The sequence below is a fragment of the Condylura cristata genome, unplaced genomic scaffold (assembly GCF_000260355.1).
Source record: "Condylura cristata isolate star-nosed mole 26May11 unplaced genomic scaffold, ConCri1.0 scaffold00004, whole genome shotgun sequence".
NCBI lineage: Eukaryota > Metazoa > Chordata > Mammalia > Eulipotyphla > Talpidae > Condylura > Condylura cristata.
The window spans coordinates 66645343-66667171 of NW_004567105.1; the positions used below are offsets into that span (position 1 = coordinate 66645343).

Below are 21829 nucleotides of genomic sequence, written 5' to 3' on the forward strand. Positions count from 1 at the left end.
TAGACATGCCCCAGTGACAGTCACAATCACTGGGCTTTAGTTAGCTGTAGTAGGAGGACACCTAAACTCCTTGTCCCTTAGTTTATTTATTGACCTGATAAAAGGAATTAAATTTGTTACAGGCCTCACAGTGACTTGCTATGTAAATGCTCTGTTCCGCCCAGTCCAGATTAGAAAGTAGAAATTCTACAGTTAGTTAAAATAATGCTATATTTAGCCCTGGACAGGGTTTTGTTTAGATCAAAAACTGGTGGGGATTTGGGGTTACTAGCAGGGACCCCCCCACCTCCCATGTGTGGGAGAAATGAAAAGCTAGAGGATCCTTTTGTTTCTATTGCTTACAGCCCCAAACAGCTGAATGGCACACAAAAAAACAAACAAACAAACAAACAAAAAACCACAGTTAGAGAGCCAGAGAGATCTATTATAGGAACCAGTGTAACTCCAAATATTAACTCTAGGATGGGTCACATGTGACAGTTTCATGGCATCAAGGAAGGGAGAGGTCAGGGTGGCGAGGATCTGCTGTTTACAGTACAGGGCAATTGACCTCAAAGACACCCATAGGGAACCCAAACCCATAGATGAGGGAATGAAAATGGCCAATGGGCCCATGTTACAGAAAATTCAACCTCTTAGGGATCAAAGAAATACAAATTAACAACACATTTTATGACATACCAGACCCTCCGTGATTCTCTCTAGGAAAACCTTGTGTGTGCCATGTTTGCAGGAAACACTGTCATTCACTGTTCCCCAGGGGCTGTGCCTGTGCTCAGATTTCTGACCACGATGGTCACTGTTGAGTCCCTGAATGTTCACTTCGACTGTGTCACAGCCCCACCGGGAACTCAGATCCCTGTCACTTTCACAAACAGGGGAGCTGGAAGCAACAGTGTACACCAGGGCGCAGTGACCCCATCACCCATCATGAGACAGTGAGCAAGTATCATCCTTTACACAGACGCAGGCTTCCTGCCCAGCTCTGACCAGGATGAAGATGGTGACTGTTGCAAACCTTTCAGAAAGTTATGTGCCGCTCTGAGGTTGGGGTTCTACCACACTGGGCCCAAAGGAGACGAGCAGATCATAAATCCTACATCACAAATCCCAGTTGTAATGCTTCTTCTCTTTAGCATCCACAGTGCAGAGCGAGACTTCACTAGCATTTTGTCTCACTACTCCCAACCTGTAGCCCTGGCAATCTCTGCCCTCAAGTGCTTTCTCTTCCTTTAAGACATGTTGCTAGAAGCAAATTCTTCCTCCATTGGCTCTTCCTTATAAACTGTTTTCCCCAAGAATGCAAAGTGTTGGCAGGAGGGAGATTTTGAGTCTACAGAATTTTAAAGAAGAAAATGTTTTTTTTCTAAACCCTAAGTAGACCTGCCGAGGAGCAATCTCTGCACATTCTCCTGAGATTTTTTTTTTTTCCAGTGTCATCCCTTATTACAAAGCTTTGTGCTGGACAAAGAAATGCAAACTCATTTGGAGCTGAAGTAAACAGGCATGCTCTTTACCAGAATACTCCAAGCTTGTGAACATTTGAGCAGCAGGAGCTCATTAGATGCCTGGTTCAACAGAGAGAGAACATTCTGGAACCACGAGGGCTGATTCCAGCCCGTTCTCTACCCCTGGGCCTGCGTGTAGATGTGTGTCTGCCTGTCTCAGCTGGGCCACCACAGATGCAGTGTCTTCCTGCTTGTGTTGAACTGGATCTGCAACAGAAGCCTGGCGTATCTATTTCTGTGACTTGATGTACTATAAGTGCTGGTAGGGTATCATCTAATATAAAGTGGGGGAAGTTCTGACTGAGTATTAAATGATGAGTTCAGGTATGCGGGGAAGAAGATGGATTTTCCAAGCTCTACTTGGATAATGCTCTGATGCTTATAACGGGAACAGAAAGGCTAAAAGGAGGCTGAAACGGAAGGGACATTGACAGTTGGGTTTTTTTTTTAAGATTTATTTATTTATTCATACAGAACTGGGGTAAAGGCCAGAGATGCGGAGGGTGAGAGGATTCACCAGGGACAGAGTGGGGAGCAGAACAGGCAGATCGGCGAAGTCCACTGCTGAGGGGAGCAGCGGGCGGGTCAGGAGAGGTCTGCTGTGCCATGTGGATCTCCTCCGGGGCAGGCGGGGATCAAACTCATGCGGAAGCGGCTTAAGCTTCTCAGTGCTTTGTTTTAATCCGCTGCGCCACCAAGGAGGGCTGACAGTCGGGTTTTTATAGGAGCAGGCAGTGTGAATTCAGACCCATGGGTCAATCTGTGACACAGGAAGGGGTGCTGGCAAGGGGCTGCCCCCTGGGCAAGGTCTCGCAAAGGGCCTCCTGCCCCTCAGGCACAGCAGGCATGGAGCCCAGTGCTCACCATTCTTTTAGGGATGGATGGAATTATCTTCATTTATTATAAAAGTGAAAGAAGAAAACGAACGGTTAGGGACATGTTTTAATACATAAACATATTAACATTTATACCCCACAGTTATAAACTATGACCTTCAAATGATTTTATGGAGGGCCCTCCATGGTGGTGTAGCGGGTTAAAGCGCAGCACTAAGAAGCTAAAGCCACTTCCGCATGAGTTCGATCCCCACCCTGGAGCTGACCCACATGGCCCAGCAGACTTCTGCTGACCCGCCTGCTGCTCCCCTCCGAGGTGTATCGGTAGATCTGCCTGTTCTGCTCCCCACTCTGTCTCTGGTGAATCCTCTCATGCCCCACACTTCTGGTCTGTACCCCAGTTCTGTAAGCACAAATAAATCTTAAAAAAAAAAAAAAGGCAGGAACAATTAGTGCAGTTTTGGATCAAAGGGAATAGGGCCTCAGGGCTGCTGCAATGGGAATAAAAGAATGAAAGGTGGAATATACTGGGAAGAGAAGTAAAAGAATGCGGGTGAGTGTAGCCAGGGCATGAAGCTGCAGTGCATTCCAGTTGAGTGATCTGGAAGGAGCTGGTACCATTAAGGAGATTTAAATACCAGAAGAGAAAAAATGGGTTCATTAGGTTTTTGAAACAAGAAAAAATATATTTCAATACATCTTCCTCATACTTCAAGAGCCAGGGGGATCACCAAATGCCAAAAGAGAATAACCTCCAAGTCACTTTTGAGGGATACAACCTTCAGAGATGGTTTTAGTAAAAATAACAAAATAATAAATATGTGGAGGCCCCAGTCCTCCTGTCAGCCCTGCGATAAATGGGCATTGTTAGGAGGCTCGTAGGGGACGAGGCATCCCAAGCAAGGAAAATGCAATAGGAGGCTTCAAAAGACTTGTTGCAACACAGAGGGTGACTCTCAAGGAGGAATTACAGACAGAGCAGAAAGAGCCTTCCGTCCGTTGCATAAAACATCTCGGGGCGCACCTTCTCCTGAGCAACCCCATTAGGAGGGACAAGAAGGAAGAAGAGATCCAGTGCAGAGTTAATGTGGGTCCATCCAGAGGCAGACAGGACTCCAGAGTGTCTCTTAATCCCCACTGCAACTTGACATGACGATGTTTTAATATATCTTTAGAGATGATGAAACCAAGGTTGCATAAAAAAGATGCAGAACTCAGACATAGGCCAGACTCTGGTCTACACAGCCCACGTGCCAGTCCCCCTGTCACACCTCCCTGGTACACAGCATCCTGGACTTGACTGTGGAAAGTGAAGCAGGAGCACAACGGGATTAAATAATCCAGTCTTTGCACAACAAATGAACAGGTAATGTTCAGGTTGTTCTGCAGCTTTTATTAACTGGTATCAATCAAAATAAAGCTTCTGGATTTGGCTCACCAAGCACAAGCCACAGGACGTCCTTGAGCCTGAGAGTGACAAGCTCCTGCTGAAGTCTTATCACACCAACATGGGAGGGGGCCATTGAGAACAACTGAGCGGAACAGAATGGGTTTCATCAGACACTCCGCTCTAGGTGTGACCCAGACGTCACTGTCCACCAGTTATTTTCTGTCCCATATTACAGATGCTGTCTTGGCTTCATGAAATGCTGCTCTCAGACTACTAGAGCAAGCATGGAAATTTGTCCAAATGCCCTGATTTCATGTACTTCTTCTTCTTTTTTTTTTTTCATTTCAAAGGTAAGAAAAGAAACTCCATATGTCCTCCTAAGTAGCTGACAGAAATCTGCTAGAAAATTCAATGCAAATATGCTTCAGTGCTCATGAAACATAAGGCACTCGGCAATGCCTCTACAACTCGTCAAAATACATTCTCCACGAACAGACTCCAGTCCCTGAAAAGTGACTGGATGAAAAGGATGGCACAGGACTGGAAGGAAATTGGAGCAGGAACCTAATAAATTAGCATCTGAAATAAACTGAAACAATTACACTTGGACAGAGGAGGTTAAGAAACATCTGGATTCTTAAATCACCTTGGTTTTGTAGGTCAAGGTCATCGATTAGAGAAATACAATTTTCTTTTTCAAGTGCTGACAATAGAAACAAAGTTTTAAAAATGTGCTTTTGCAGTTTAGTTCTAGAATTCAAGCCTCTGTCTGTATGGTTTCCCTGAGGTCATTTTGTTGTTCTCCCTGGGTGAGACTTGTTGTCTGAAGTAAGTCACGTGGGGGAGGCCACTTCAGGACCAGGGGAGGGTGAGAGTGGAGGAAATGCTGGGGCCATTCACACCTTCTTCACACCTGCCCAGGTAGGTGTAGGGCAGGCAGGGATTCTCTTCCTGGCAGGGAGGTGATCCCAGTCATCAATCTTGTTTGTTATTTTAATACAAAAGTATGTCCCTCAGGAAAATACTTCCTGATAGCTTATCAGAAGCGTCTCCCCACTGGTGGGGGCAAGTGGGTGCCACCAAGGAAGGCTGTCTGTTAGAAAGCCATCTTCCAAATTTACTTGGAAAAGAGGCACAGGGCAGCTAGGTAATCTTGTCAATGGAAGGATCTCCCTGTTCAGCTTGAAACCTTTTCAGGTGCTTCCCCTCTTGTCCAGCATAAAATCAGAAATTCTCTGTGTGGCTCACACAGTCCTGATTGCTCAAACTCTGCTCTCTTATTTCTCTGGCCACTCTAGCTCTTTAAATTGTTGCTTGAATTTGTCAAGGTCATTTCCACCTTCAGACCTAGCATACATTCCTGCTACTGAAAAGTCCTTCCCATAGATTTTTGCCTGACTTCCCTTGTCTTTCAGGTCTCTGTCCAAAAGACACTTGGTCTGCAAGGTCTGGGCCTCCCTGTACTCCTCACTGTCCACTTCTAGCACTTGCCACCATTCAGCTGGCAGCTACTGGACAACTTCCCCCAAGTGTTTTTGAATAATTCTTAACTGTCTCCTCTAACAGAAGATGAATTCCACAAGAGTAAGGAAATTTCCTCTCTTATCCCTACTGTATGCAGCTACTAGAATAGTTCAACAGTAACTTGTTGAATAAATGGCAAATGAACAGAGGGATTCAAAGCCCAGTGCTTGTGCCACACAAGGGAAGCTGAAAGCCATTGTAATGGTCACCTGCTGGATTGCTGGGTCTGCAAAGCAGGAAGAGCCAGGCACTTTTTCATTGGGATGAAAATTAAAGATATTCTCTTCTCAGTGATATCCCCTTCTCCCCAAAATATCAAGTATTTTTTTTTAATCCCAACACCATTTATTAAGAAGCACTCTCTTCCTGACCAGGGGTCAAAGGTGTGTTGGAGTCATGAGATAAATGCGAGTTATTTTAATACATCTAGGCTGTACTTCTGAACTATTCTGTTACATCTTGTATGACTATTTCACAAATTTAACTACTGTGTCTTTAAAACAATCAAATTTCTTAATAGATTGGTCCACTTCATTGCTCTTATTTTCTAAACATTTCCAAGCGACTCTTGATTTTAACCTATCAGATGATTTAAAACTCTGTTATTATCTCTTTAATCACATTTTCAAATGTTAGTGACATATCATCTGTTTACAAAATTACCTAATTTCAAAAGACCGTTTCACACCTTGATGAGTATACATGCCTCACTCACCTACCACCAAAACTCCAGCGTCACATCAGATGGCTTTTTGAATCATCTTAAAAAGTTGTATTTTTTTTTTAAGAGTCTAGTTTGGATTTTGATTTGAGTTACATTAGATTTCTGCCCAAAGAATTCATCTTCAACTATCTTTTCTACCAACAAATTGCTAGGTTTCTTGGAGACCCATAGTTTTCTTGTTAAGTGTTAACTTTACATTTTTGTTTCTGTTATGGATGGAATTAGTTTTCATTTCACTCATCCCTGACTTGAGGTTCATCTGCAGATTTTATTTTATGGCAAATTAATAGTTAAACTAGAAATTACAGAAAGGGGAAGTTCTAATGTAAAGCCCAGGACCACTTGAACTGTGCTGGAAAATTAAGCAGAATGATGTAAATTGCTTTACTTTTCCCTCCTCCCCATTCTCACACTTCTTGAATCTATTTTATTCAAACATTCCACATGGGTCTTCTATATCAGTATCTTCTTCATCACAAACCTCCTTTCCAGTCTTCTACCCATTTTCCAGACACATCCTGTTCACTCCCAGCTGAGCTGTTTGATAAGCTGCAATTTTTTTAGATTTGTAAATGACGTTGCCTGTGGACACTATCCCAGTCCCACATAAATAGTTCATAGATATTTACACCATTCTGTAGGTTGCTTTTTCATTTTTTTTTTCAGTGAAGAAGCTTTTTAGTTTGATGTTTCCCACTTTAGCTCTTTTTACTTGTGCTTTTGGTGTCATATCAAAAAATTCACTGCCAAGACTGTCAAGGGAGTTTCTTTTAGTTGTTTTAGAAAGAGTTTCTTTAGGAGTTTCAGGTTTTATTTGCAAGTCTTTAATCCATTTTGAGTTACTTTTTTAATGAGTAGTGTAGATAGAGGTTCAATACATCTATTGTAGAAACTATCTTTTATCCATTGAGTATTCTTGACTCCCTTATCAAATCTTAGTTGGTTATATATGTAAGGGCTTATTTCTGGGCACTTGAATTCTGTTTCCTTAAACTATGTGTTTATGCCAGAACCATACTGGTTGGCTTACTTCAGCTTGGTAATATAGTTTAAAATCAGGAAGTGTAATGCTGTCAGCTTTATTCTTTTTCTCAGGATTTTTCTGTTTCCATACAATTTTTAGGATTTTTTGTCTATTTCTGTGAAAATGGCCCTGTAATGTTGATAGGGATTAAATTAAATCCATAGATGGCTATGGTTAGTATGGACACCTTAACACATTAATTTTTATGATCTATGAGCGTGGGATATCTTTCCATTTGTTTGCTTCTCCAATTTTTTTTTCATTAAAGTCTTGTAATTTTCAGTGTACCAATACTTCACCTCCTTGGCTAAATTTATTCTTGAGTATTTTATTGTTTTTGATACTATTGGGAATGCTTTACTTGTTTCTTTTTCAGATATTTCATTGTTAATGTATAGAAATGGGACAGATTAATATATGTGGATTTTGGATCCTGCAACTTTACTGAATTTGTTAAATAGTTCTAAGTATTTTATGGATATAAGATTCTTCAGGATTTTCTCTGTATAAGATTATAACATCCTTAAAAGAATACAGATTTATCTGTTCCTTTCCAATTGGAATGCCTTTTGTTTCTTTTCCTTGCCTGATTGGTCTGGCTAGACCTTCTAGTATTACATTGAATAGGAATTACAAGATTGGGTATTCTTGTCTTATTCTTGATATAAGAGGGTAACTTTCAACCTTTTACACTGAAAATGATGTTAGCTGTGGGCTTGCTTTCTATGGCCTTTATTAAATCGAGATGTGTCTCTTCTATACCAAATTTATTTGAATCTTAAATAGTATTGAATTTTTGTCATACGCTTTTTCTGCAACTATGAGAAAATCTTATGATTTTAATTTTTATTTTATTATTGTAGAGTACCACATCTAATGATTTGTGTGCATTGAAATGTACTTGCATCCCAGGGAGATATCCTATTTGGTTGTGATATCTGATCCTTTTAGAATATGGCTGAATTTGGTTTTGGTTTGCTAATATTTTCTTGAGACTATTTGTACCTATATTTGTCAGGGATGTTGGGTTGTAGTTTGCATTGCAAAATGTAGTTTGCTAGTTTTTATTTAGAGTTTTGGCATTTGTGTTTGTAGGTGAAACTGGTACATGCTTTTATATTTCTTTCTTTTACTATCTTGATATATATTTTCTCTACCCAGAAATTATTTTCAAGAACACAATTCTGTTTTTTTCTGCTGAGATTTAGACACACAGTGTCTTCTTTACCTTCTCCCCTCTTTTCTCTCATAACTCCATTTTACCAGAGCATCTTATCTTTGTGGAGCAAAACCTTTGACCCAGTGCTTTACATTCTAGATCATTCTACTTACAATCTACTTACAATCTTCTAGAGCAACTCTGCCTTTCTTTCTTCAAACCATCTCTGTCTTGTGTCCCATTCTACTGCCTTGCTGAGGTAGCATCGGTTTTTCAGATAACACCTGTGTTTTATGGAGACCTTAAGGAAACTTTGCATTGGTAATCTTGACAACCTTTCTAAGGTACCTGGAAAAGAGGTTCTGCTGTAGTCTCAGAAGCCCAGTAAAGAACCTAGATCTGCCTTCTCTGCCAGCAGATCCTACACACACACACAGGACACAGTTATGGGAATGTATGATGCCAAGGACAACATGAGTGAAATAAAACTTCCTCACCTGTTCAAGCACTGTGGATAAGAGCTGTAGCTCTAAGTGGACAGCTAAAGCTTCTCTCTTTTCCTAGGGCAGCAGTTAAATAGAAAGTTAAAAAAAAGGTGTTAATTCCAGCAGGCATAAGGCCCATTAAGATCAGTATAGCTTGTCAGATACAAGTCAGTATCTAACATGACATTCACTTGGGTACCAAGTCAGGAAGACATTCTTCTTGAACAAAATGCTACCTGAGACAAAAGACAGCAAATCCTCATTGAATGGTAAGTTTGTTTTACCAGTGTGAGACACACACATGGTTAACAATAGTTGACTTTAAGTCAACACTGTGACTTTTTTTTCATAAACACATTAAACTTAAAAAACCCAAGGCTCTGGATTTTCTCAGACAACAAGTCAGTAAATCTGTTTCCTTGACCATTGACCTGTTGTGTTTCTATGAGGTGTGATGTCAATAAGTAGGGAATAGCCATAGGAAGATGCACAAATTAATTTCCTCTTAGAGGAAAAAGACATTTATTAGTTTAAAGATGTCTTGGCACTTTGATGGGAATTATTCTGTGAAACTATGAATATGGATGCCATCTGGTGGTCTGTGACTCCCTTATGAAAATAAAGCACAATGACTCAGCTACTTGTGATAATAATTAATAAACAAAGGCATTGAAATAAAATGCCTTTGAAGATGTTAGATGTACAAATTTGATTATAAAGCAAGAATTTACTAATTTGGATCTTCAGCAAATGGTCATATTCCAAAAGCTTGATGCATAGGATGTCTTTTGTCACATAAACAATATCATAAATGGTATTTATACAGGAAGTGAAAACTTATTTAATGCATTAATTATCTGGATTAAGTCCATGTAGTACTATGGGACTTCAGAGCCATAAGGAACCAGGGAGATCAGTGCTCCATGCCTGGAACGACTAGGGTGTTTATGGGAGATTCAGCTCTGAATATTGTCTTCAAACTTAGGAGTTTTGGTCCTTCTTTGCATTCCTCTTTTGGGAATGCGGCCCCTGCATGCCTGGAGACAAGTGGTGCTAAGAACCACTTCAGCCAGGACTCTCTTCTGGAAGCACTGGCATGCCCGCTGGCCAGTCAGGTGTGATGGACCAAAACTGACTTAAAAAAGAATGAACATGACCCTTTGGGAATCTAGTTCTCCAAGGGTTTCTGGGCTGGTCCCCAACTCTATAAAACTTATTCCTCAGCTAAAACCCAGATAACATTGAGTGACCATCCTTGCATCACGATGGGCCTCTGACACCCAGCCAATGAGCCAACTGTAGGGACAAGCCTGCTTACAGAAAATGACTTCAACCACAGGAAAACAGGAGAAAACCTGTTTTTAAAATGGTTCTTCTGCTGCTGGGCTGGATCCCAAATCTCCAATTCCTAGGTGGGTTGTCACACTAAGGACACTGAACTGCTGCTGATGTAATTGAATCTGGGAACACGCATCGTCTGCTGCTCTGGCTCCTGAGACCAGGGCCACTGGTGGAGGCAGGAGGGACGGGGAGTCTGAATAAAGTGCTCACTCTCTCTTCACACATCTATACACATACATACATATATGCACACACACATACACACAAAGACTTCTCCTGGAAAATCAAGGCAATTAGTAGCCAATGAAACATTTGGATTTCCTTACTGCTTAATTTCAATACCACACTGAGTATTTGTGAGCTGGTGATTCCATATTTCTCCTGTTCAGTTACTGTCTTAGCCTGGTTTTCCAGAAGCAAACACCAAAACAAAGACTGAGTGCATGTAGTTTGGGAAGTGACCCCAGGAAAGAATGGTGGAGTAGTGGGGGAGAGAGCTAGTGAAAACTGCCTTATGAAGCAGTTCATCACTGTGGATGCCTAGAGCTAGAGAACTTGGGGAGTCAGTGGGTGGCTCATATCCTAGAATCACCAGCCCAGTGGAGTCAAAGGAGTGGGAGAGTCACATGCTTCCTTCCCATCAGTTACTGGTTGGGGCTGACCTCAGGAGAGTTGTGTCTTTTACCTGCAGGCTGCCTTCTACATAGGAAGAGGAACTCCTGTGGGGCAAGTGCTCATCGGCAGCAGGACTTTTGGCCAGTTTGCATCACCCAGGTTAAGAGATAAAAGTGAGCACTGCAGCTTCTGCAATCATTACCTTAGCCAAGATCTATTCTTCAACTATTCTTTCTGTGCAGACACACAAAACACACACATACACAGGTTGACTGGATCATGGCAGGAGTCATAGTTATTTTGATCCTGAAGATGGGAGCCTCAGGGTCTGATGTAGCATTTCCCCCACTAACATTTGCACAAACCAAAGCACCAAATGTGGCTACAGACTTCCAGCTCCACATTGCAAGTGCTGACTGGAAACAGGCACTGTGTGTTCTTCCAGTGCTAGCAGCTGGGTGCGATTTCATGGCAGCAAAGTTTATTACTGTTGAGATTGTTAAAAGGGATATGATAATTAATATTTTCTGGATAACCCTGGTAACCCTATGCCTCTTAATTCAATCCTCACAACTCTGGAAGGGGGTAGGATTACTCCCATTTCACAGATGAGGCCAAGGTGTGTTTATTCAACCATCAAAAAGGGATCTGGTTTGGGTCCCAGAGACCAAGTTCAAAACAGGATCAACATGGCCCTGTTGACACGCTGGAGCAAGCTTGGGGAGTGCAGGTAACCCTAACTGCACCGGAGGGGTCATGAAGGGCCTGAAGGGACAGAGAAGGCGGGCAGGAGGTGGGCCAAGCAGGCAAGATGGCACTGGCTTGTCGAAGTAGTCACCATGAATTTAGCAGAATGGTTGTATTTCAAACTCAGTCTAGTCCTGAAGCACTATAACCTTTTGCTCATAAATAAAATTCAATAAGTAAACCTGTATTTCTGTTTTCTTTTAGTCAAACAAGGGTTGATGACAAAAGGTAGCCTGAGATTGTTGGGGAAAACATACTATGTTTTTGTTGGTTCTGTGGAATGTTATGTGTAGCAAGTGATATGTGGCTGACTATTTAATTCACTGATTCCTGGTTGGCTAGAGGAAATACTAAAACTTTGAGAAGCTGACAAATTTGAGAACTTGGATAAAAACAACTCTCCTGCTTTCCTGCTCAGCAAGGGCTCTGGGCAGGAGTGGGGATTTGTCCCCCACTGGCTTCTCTTCTCTCTGTTCACATGCTGCCTGGGAGAGCACAGTGCAGACTGGTGGCTGAGCCGGCAGCCCGAGGAAAGGTGGGAGCGCATAACTCATCACAGTCTGGCACACTGCTGGTACAGCGTGAGTTTTGGAGCCTTGGGACCATCAGGCAGCAAAAACAGAAGGATGCAGTCATTATAAGAAATACTGTGACATTCTTCAGTGAGCAGCTGGCTCTCAGCTCTACCAGACAAATGCTCCTGAAATAGGGCATTGATGCAAGGAATGCAGATGATCAGAGCCCATTACCACTGGGGAGCAATGGGATGGAGCGCACATCCTGGGGGGGCTGGCATGAAGGCCAAGTTCTCCTCTGCAGCCCAGACACGCAAAAGGAACCAGCTATGGGTGAGCTGTCCAGAGGTGGAGGGTTTGGCCAAACTATGAGCGAGGACTTGCTAGTTATGGAGGCTGGAATGGCAGTGGGATGGGTGAAGGGCAGAGCTGGAGGGGCCGGAGGGCTGGGACTCGGCCATGAAGGACGTCTCCAGCTTGCTCGTGAGCACAGTGGTCTGTGGGCCCGACTCCCCCATAAAAACTAGCTTGGGTGTTGAGTAGACGAAGGGGCCTTATTTATTTTGCACATGTGTTACCAGCAATGCGTCAGCTTATATAGCACACTCAGAGACTGAAAAACCCATGGAAACCGCAGAGACTAGAGGGTACCAGACAAGATCTTATCTGACTTATCTTATCTGCTCCCAGATATCTGATCTTATCTGGGAGCAGCTCCTTATCAAGGAAGAAGTCTGATTTGAGTCCAGGTAAAGTTTGTGAATATTACTCTGATGTTGATTAGATGTGGGCTTTGGCTAATTCCTTCATGACTCAGCCTTATATTCCACATCTGAAAAAGGGGCTGCCTCTACCATCCACCTCAGAGGATTGTTCCATGAAACAACTGGCACATGCAAAGCACCAGACACACAGGAGACACTCAACAAATACCAGTATCTCCCTGAGCTGGAGATGCGGCAGGGGACACCCAGGTGCACGGTGTGGGGGAGGGGGCAGATCACTGACTCGGAGGCAGGAGATCTGGGACCCCTTTCCACGAGCAGTTGGGTGTATCTTCTGTGATTTTAAAACATTATCCCTTGAGACTCAGGGGCTGGTTTGGGGCAAGGGAGGTGGGTAGGACTGAAGTGGTTGGGTCTTTGGGGACCCTAAGAGCAGTGATATTTTTTTTATCTGTTTCAAATACCAGGATTCCATTCAAACTTTATTTGAAAAAAGATTCTGAGTCTAAAGCAAACAAACCAGAATTTGAAAACTGCATAGGTAAACGATCCAGGAGCCCCCTTAATGCAGTGAGCACCTAGCATGGAACGTTGCTTCCTCATTGGTTAAAAGAGGGATTGGCTCAGTGTTCTCAATCTGTAGGCAAAAATGTGCAGGGGGAAGGTGTGTGGTAAATAACACTTTTCGTTACTGAGGGGAGAAATCGGGGTGCTATAGTATAGACTTGGAACTGAAGGACAATCTGGAGGACAGTAGGGGATGAGGGGCCTTGTGAGGCTTTTTTCCTGGGTGACCCATTTAGTGCTAATCAAGAAGGGTGTTCTGGGGTTCTCCTGAGTGCACAGGATGAGAGTCTTAGAGAGAGCTCAAGGGCGCCCAGTACAGCTCTGTGCAAACCCAGAATCTGTCTCCTTCCCTGGCTGCAGAAGCCACGCGCTGTGCAGGTGGTTTCGGGCCCTTACCTTCTTCAGCTCTTCTTGGACGCTCTGGCTGTTGTCTTCAGAGGACAAACATTCCTTCTGGGTCTCAGATTCTGTCTTAGGCTCGGACTCCTGATCCTCTCCTGAAGAAGTCTCCTTCTCACTCATTTTCCTTGCTAACTCATGCAACCTGTTTCTCAGTTTCTCCTCCATGGTGCCTGTGCCGGTCCGACAGTCCTGAGCTTCACTGCTGATGTCCATCTCTGATAAATCAGCCAACACCTAAACGAAAACCAGGGTCATGAGCTGAGGACCCTATAGTCACATTACGTGTTCTGAGTAAAGGACAGTCCAAGAAACTAGCAGCTCTCTTACCTGATCTGCTCTCTCTACATATGGGCTTTTACTTTCTCAAACACGAGCATCTTAATACTTTGTTAAAGGTTTCAAGCTCATGAACATCTGTACTCAGAAAAGCAAATCCGTTCAGTGTTTCTCTTTCACAAAATACTCACTGAGCTCCCACCTGGGACAGCACAGGGACAGTGCAGGTGATGCGAGGTGTGGCAAGGTTGGGTGGTACCCTCAGCCCCTAGTTATCCCTAATGGTCAGGGTGGCAAGTGCAGGGCAGGGGCATGGGGAGGGGAGACCTGCCAGCCCACTAAGGGGCATTTGCCGGGAGGGGCTGGGCATTAGGGAAGGTTTTCTTGTGGAAGTGACACTTTGCTTGAGGTTCAAACTGCAACAGGAGAGAGTGGGCAACGGGCAGATTTTGAAGTGGTACAAAGTCTGGAAACATGTGCAAGGAAGACTGTAACATTCTCATAATAATTGCCTCTCTGGCTCTTGCATGTCACCCAAGCTCCTTTCATGAGTAGATTCCAGACTGAGTCTGGGGAACTCCAGGACATAAGGGTTGTGATAAATTCTCAGCCTTGAGTTGACAGAAATGTATGAGATTTTAACAAGATAGTCTCAACATATCTATCATCAGGTCTACAAAGACCCAGTTATAATTTTTGAATTTTCTCTTTGAGTTGTTCTTTCTGTGTATAAAGCTTGATACGTCATGGCTTTTGTTTGCTCTAAATAAAAGGGCTTCCAAAGAACAAAGAGGTACTTATTTTTTAAATATAATAAAACTCATACTCTTTGTAATTACTATGTGGGTTTGTTGACCTTTTTCTAAATCTAAGATATATGATAGAATCTTGGTGATTTTATTTTTCCTATCTTTTGAAACATTTTGCTCTTTGATCATCCTGGGAATTATTTTTCATTATTCATCAATTATTCTCAATTATGCTAAAAGAGACCAAAATAATAAAACAGAAGAAAAGAATTGCCTAGAGGATGATTCAATAAATCATTGCCATTTTGAGTCTACTTTTAGCTTTCATTGTACACAACTGAGAATTCAGAAATTTTCATAATAGCAAAGAGAAGAAAACTGACAGAGAACAAAATTTCACAATTAGTAGGTGACTCATATGATGAATTAAAAAAAAGGAGAATAACTCTTTAAACTATAATAATGATCGCAAAATTGACTGTATAAGTAAAAGCTCAGAACGAGAGTCTTAAGATTCTAGGTAAATGTTCTCAAACTCAAGAATTGATGAGTAAACAATACATAAGAAAATAATAAAATACGGTATTTTCATTTAGTGTTTCATTCAAACTTTGTCACACTATTTTGCAACAAGGATTTGGACCATCCTGTTATGCTAAAAACAAACAAATAAAGCTGTGTGGAAGATTCTTCTACACCTTGTGATGTTCATACATCAGTTTTGCTGATAGTTTGTAACTGGACAAATGCTAAAGGCAGCTGTCTACACAAAGGTGTTTAGGATCAAAGAGATAACAGAGGTGGGGGTAAATCACTGGATTGATAAAAGAAAAAAGTTTCATTTTTCCAGGTCCTGAGCAGAGAAAAGCCCCAAGTTCAGCTTCACTGCATGGGGGCACAGCTGCTGCTGGCCTGTTTCTTCTGAGGACTCAGAAAATGTCTGTCTATGGTGCCCTAAGGCAGAAATTTGTCCTCTCCCAATGCATGGTGTTTAACCTAAAATTAGCTTCATTCAAATGCTGTATGTGCTCTGGTAAGCAAGATATTTATTTTTATTATAACTAGTATGAGAAAAGGAGTCCCCGCACCTTCCAAATATACAACAAATCATGGATCCACATAATGGGGTGGAAATGGCAGGTGTCACCTGGAACCTTATGGATTAGAAAATAATACATTTCTCCTGACCCAAGGAGAAGCCTTCCACATGCAGGGCCAGAGTGTCTCAGCTGGTACTATACAAGGATGGGAAAAGGGAACCAGTCCTTGGGGATGAATTTGCCATAGGAGCTGTGGAAACTTAGCCCCTGGATGTCTTTAGGAAGCCTTTAAAAATTTTTTTTCCTAGCTTTTATCATTACAAGTTTACAGTCCTGGTAGGCATTCCAGGGTATTTTCTGAATTGTTCATATTACACCATCACTTTAAAATCAAACAAACAAATCTTACTCTCACCTGGGACATATCTCCCTCTCCCAAAATAAAAAAAATTACTCTGACTGATGATGTCTGGCTGTAGTCTGCATCGTTTTTGCTTTAAAATTCCCTATCTGATAGAATTAGACCATGCCATTTGTTAAAAGGGCAGCCAGAATTATGGTAATCCGTCATAACCTATCTGGAAAATCACCAGCCTAGACTTCTCAAGTCAATGTTTACATGAAGAACAGGTATTTAAAGCACAATTATGTTCATATTGGTCACAAGTGGACCATTATTCTCTGGAGAAGTCTGATAGGAATAAAACAATCCTAACAAGTAGATTTCATCTTTGACTCTACATTGGAGTTGAGTGTAGACAAGTTCATAGCCCTTGGGGTTTTTTTTTTTTTTAAGATTTTATTTATTTATGCCTACAGAATTGGGGTACAGGTCAGAGATGCAGGGGTGGTGAGAGGATTCACCAGAGAGTGGGGAAGCAGAACAGACCAACTGATGAAGTATACTGCTGAGGGGAGCAGCAGGTGGGCCAGGAGAAGTCTGCTGAGCCATAAAGGTCACCTCAGGGGTAGGGATCAAAGCCACATGCTGAAGTGGCTTTAGCTTCTTAGTGCTTGTGCTTTAACCTGTTGCGCCACCAGGGAGGGCCCATACAGCTCTTGGATTTTGGTGGTGATTCAGAGCCTGGACCTAATGCCAGACTGAATGAGCAGGAAGTTGGGGGGGGGGGCAGTCAAGTGAAGTCAGCAGTCTGGTGGGTGGGCACACCCAGGGGTGTTCCAGATCCCCTTTCTTTTTATTCATTGGCTCCTAATGACTTCTTAATGATTTATTCTGTTTTTGTTTTGTTCTGTGAACTGGTTTCCTGCCAAAAGAGCCCAACAGTTTCTTCATAGAGTTGATGTGGTCTTGTTGCCACCAATAAAAAAAGGCTTTCAATTGGTAGGTAGCTCTGTCATTGAATCTGTCTAAAAGAACAATTTCAATTTAACTGTAAAATTAAAGTCATCCCTTTTGGAGAATGATCCATTTTTCTGTTTTTTTTTTTTTTTTCCAGTTTGACTTAAAGTTTCTTTTCTTTTCTTTTTTATGGAGGGCATATTAGTTCAAAACACTGTAACAGGTTTCAAGTATACAAGTTCTCATGAGTATATACCTCACACCACACCTACTACCAAATGTGGCAGATGAACCTCAAGACCCATGAGATTGCTGGTTAGCAATCCTACACAGCAGATCTGCAGGCTCAGGGAGGTTCCAGCTCTCCAGATCCCTGGCACTGAATGAAAAATTTGAGCACTGGTGTTTATGAAGGTCCTCCCCACTTCCTTTATCTCCTTCCCCTTGGAGAGAGGATGGCATTTATCAGTCTCAAAAGGGTCTATGATGCAAAAATGTTGAAGAAGCACTGGTTTTCTGCAAATACATTAATTGCTTTTTGGCCCTGTTCTCTGCAACCAGTTCATCTTGGAGGACCACCCAGCAATTTTCATTGATAAGGAGGACACTTGGCAGGCATGCGACTGGGCTTTCCCTTCTAACAGGGAGATCCTGACCACACCAGGTCATCTGTGCATGTGGTTAGGCTGTGGAGATAGGAATGGGGCAAGGGCCTGTGTCAGTGACAGCAAGTTCACTTCAGCCATATTGTCTGTCTTTAAGTTTTCACTTAAGAAAAGGTGCTGTGTCAAAAGGAATGCGAAAAATCAATAGTAAAGAAAGCAGTGGTGTGTGGGGGGAATTGTCACCCTTGGTCTGTGCGTTGAAGGAAATTCAAATGCCATGTGAGTAGATTTAAGGGCTTACTGGGGGATGTTCTCTTGGCATACCTTGAAGGTAGGTGTACCTGTTGGGTGTCCCAATGTTCGGGGTAGGGGTCTGTCATACATCCCCACCTTGCACAGTCCTGTGAGCACGTCAGAGGGCAACACCCTCGATTCAGAATTGCACAACACTCAGGAGTCAGGGGGTGGGAGGCACCAACCACCCCTCTACCCCCCTAAGTTAATACTGAAGCAATCCTGACCAGCAGGACCTGAGCCCTTTGGCCCTTCAACATCCTGACTGGACTGAACTCTGCTTCCATGATGTGGTGCTCCTCGCTGAGCAACAGTGAGAAGCAGCCTCCACTGTGTGATCACTGAAGCAGTTCACTGTGGAGGGTGATGTATTCTGCTTTCTCTCCACAAGGATCCACTGGATTAATTTCTCTTGGGTCTCGGCTCCAGGCGCAGCAGTCTTTAAAGAATGAATTGATCATTCTCTGTGTCAGAAAAATACTCCTATCATTCTGTTTCTGTTGTCTCTGAGAAAGCTCAGAGACAGTGTTTTGCAATCTACAGCCCAGGATTTGGAACTCGTTGCTTCCACTTAGTAAACGAACATCACTCCTGGCTTCATTTTATCTTTCCTATCCCTATTGTTCCTCTGTCTTACTTTCCTTATTATAATTTCATTTTATTTTTCTGTGTTCATCTTTCTGTAAACCGCTTTAATTTGTCTTTGGAGCAAGGCACAAACATATCCAATAAAGGGGTACTTCTAGATTGTTAGTTACAAAGACTGGTAGCTCCTCAATATGCTAGGATTTAAATGGCTGAAGAATAACTAGCAACTAACATGCTAGACACTGATAAGCATAACAAAATAAGAAAAAGTCATAGAGAACTAAAATAGCAGCCTCCTGCAATTCTGAAGTTCCAATCAACGAAAAAGTAATTAGCAGGTTTGCATTTTAAAATGGTATCTGGCAAACATCTCTACAACCTCTCCAAATTTCCCACCAGAATTGTGTGTGAAGATACAGAAAAGGGTGAAAACCTACGTAATGAAAAAGTATGGGCGTTTGCTTGTTGCCAGTAAATGGATGGGGAAAATTTTCACTAAATACAAGGCTCATGGAAATGTATTGAGACAAAAACATATTTAGAGCCGGTCCATTCTTTCTCTTTTCTAAGTAGTTGGATTAATCATTGATTATCCCACAAACAGTCCCTCAACCTCAAAACCTGGTCCAGAATGTAATATAAATGCTTCATCTAAGCCTTCTATGGTGGTGGTGGGATTTTTTTCTATGCATACGAAGTTAGGCTCTACTTCCACCTCCCCCAACCTCTCCCTGCTTTATATAGCTCGTTAGAAAATGTATCTCCTCAAAAACTCTCAGTTGGGTGGAAGGAAGAACTGGCTATGGCTTTATGCTGCATCCTAGAAAGTATGGTCATGAAATATAAAGCATTGGGGTGGGGAAAACAAATGCCCTACAGAAGAGTACAGTGTCTTGTTATTTTCCATTCATCTATTCATCCATTCATTCAACTTTTGCATTCCACTGTGGCTAGGTACTTAGCTATCTGTACATGAAAATGTAGAGCAAGACAATGAGAGTAGAAAGAATCTCCTAACTTAAGTTGGCAGAAGGAAATGATTTAATTATGCTAGATACTGGCAAACAGTGGGATGGGAATAACATTATCCTTATTTTAGAATGAATAACTGAAAAAAGTGAACATGGAACCTATGAAAAAATTCTGTAAAGGAAACAAAAATTAGCTTGAAGGCACCATGCAGATTTTACTAGCACATAGGGCCCAACTTCTGACAGCAGTTTTGTATTTTCATTAAAGCTTAATAATGCAGAATCATCAGAAGAGGCGTAGAATGTCAAAAAAGACTAAAAGACTGTAGGATGAGATGAAATGGAGTGAATGATGAGACAAAAATAAAATGCAGAAAGACTGAAAATGCAAGCAGCAAGATTAGAACCTACATTTGAAGAAAGTAACAGCTGAATGAATCCCAGAAAAATGAATGATGTGGCGGCAAACTTGAGAAGGCTGAGGGAAAGATGAAGTAAGACGTGATCAGAGGCATGAAATGTAGAGCACTGATATTGGAAGTCTAGAAGAGACAATAATGGACATGATAGAATAAAACACTCCTGAACTGAAAAATACCCAAGTATGCAGAAAAGAGCTCACCACATTATGTGCAACAGCACAAAATGAGTACATACCTACCATTTTGGCAAATTGTTTGTTCAAGATAATGACAAATCAAACTGCTAAGAGATACATACCCTACCTAACAGAAAAAAATGACTGTCTTCGGGCTTCGGTTCAACACTAAATGTCAAGAAGCAGCGAAATATTTACTGCTGGAGGGAAAACAGATTCTGAGCCACAAAATTTGTGCCATCTATGGACATAAGGGCTTGAAGTTTAGGAGGACTGAAGAAGCCGCTCAGATTATGATAATGGAGTTTGTAGAGATTCACTGGGCAAAGTTACATGGAAGGGGAGATGTGAGGCTGGGGATAAAGTCAGCCAATGTGGGAAAGCTTCTGCTCTCAGCTGGCTTCACTGGCTAGTATGACAGGAGAAGGGAAAGATGTGACTGGCAGACACACTGTTGTATCTTCTGAGTAACTTGCCAGACACTAAAGAGATAGAAAGCAAGAAACAATGAACAATGAACACAACAGAAAAAAAAAATACTTGTGGGAAATTAGTCTGGTTATTCTGAATGTTCAGGAGACAGAATCTGTCTATCTTGTTAGTGCCCAGAACAGAGAGAGAGAGAGAGAGAGAGAGTGTGTGCGTGTGTGTTTATGCTGACTAAACAAAGAGTATGTATTCTTTTCAAATACACACGGAACACTTACAAACATTGACCCTGCATTAGGTCACAAAGGAAATCATAACAAATTCCCAGCAACAAGATCACACAGCCATATTTATTGCTCATTGTGCCACCACACTAAAAACTAGCAGTAAAAGCTAAGCAAAGGCAAGAGCAAAGAAAAAAATTGCCTGTCCTTCTAACTCTTAATTTTGATTAAAATGTGAATCACACTGGAAATGATAATTTACTTAGAAATGTTTGACAACAGGCACACTACCTATCAAAACTTTTGGCATTCGAGGGAAAATTCATTAGATACATTAAATTTATATGAACTATTTTTTAGTATATTAATTTCAGGGTTTTTGCTTTTGTTCTTATATTAATATCTTCTTTTTATTTTCTTATGTATTTCTTATATACATGTTTTTTGACAAATACTTAATATTTAGGGGTATTCTTAGTAGGGAAAGACCTGCGTAGATTTATCAGTTATCCTTCCAGACTTTCAGAAAACCATCATGTCACATAAAGTGTTATAAAAAATAGTAAAAAATAAAGAATTATGGCCAAGTCATTAGTGTAAGCTGATATCAAGCCTGAATAAGACAGCATAAATGTGGAACCTTGGAAAGTGAAACTGTCTTTTATCAAAAGGAATCACAATCCAATAAGATTCATGCAACCAATGAAAGATGATTCAGAATAAAAAAAAATCTATTAAAGTGATTTACTACATTCACAGATTATAGAAGGAAAACCTTATGGCTAACTCAATAGATGCCAAAAAGCAGTGGATAAAATAAAACTCATATTCCTGATTTAAAACATTTGTAACCTAAGAACAGACAGACACATTCTTATCTTGATATTTACCTACCAAACTTGGAGGAAGCATCATATTTAACACTGAAACGCGGGACGCAGGTAACTAAGAACCACAGCGAGACAAGGACAGGATGCTGACGTCACCAGCATCATGTCCTATAGTACAGTTTGTTGCCAGTGCCATAGACATTGCAAAGTGAGAGAAATAGTGTAAATACTGGAAAGGACAAGATGACAATGTCACTACTTGTAGCTGCTTGAACTAGCTAAGAGCATCATCTGAAAGATGATCAGGGTTAACAAGAACATCTATGAGTGTCTTATATCATAAAATACAAACGAGATCGGGCC

General features: G+C 41.7%; 1 protein-coding gene across 2 annotated transcripts in view; it reads right to left on the reverse strand.

The window, feature by feature from the left end:
- The window catches only part of MYRIP (myosin VIIA and Rab interacting protein), a 219562-nt gene that overhangs the window by 21966 nt on the left and 175767 nt on the right, over positions 1-21829 (reverse strand). The window contains exons 11-12 of one of the 2 annotated variants that reach the window (XM_012720627.1): positions 13557-13796; positions 8663-8725 (exon numbers count right to left, since the gene is read on the reverse strand). In XM_012720627.1, coding sequence (XP_012576081.1) covers positions 8663-8725; positions 13557-13796 — 303 coding nt within the window. The remainder of the gene's footprint in view (positions 1-8662; positions 8726-13556; positions 13797-21829) is intronic. The other variant, XM_004676288.2, reaches the window with a different exon arrangement.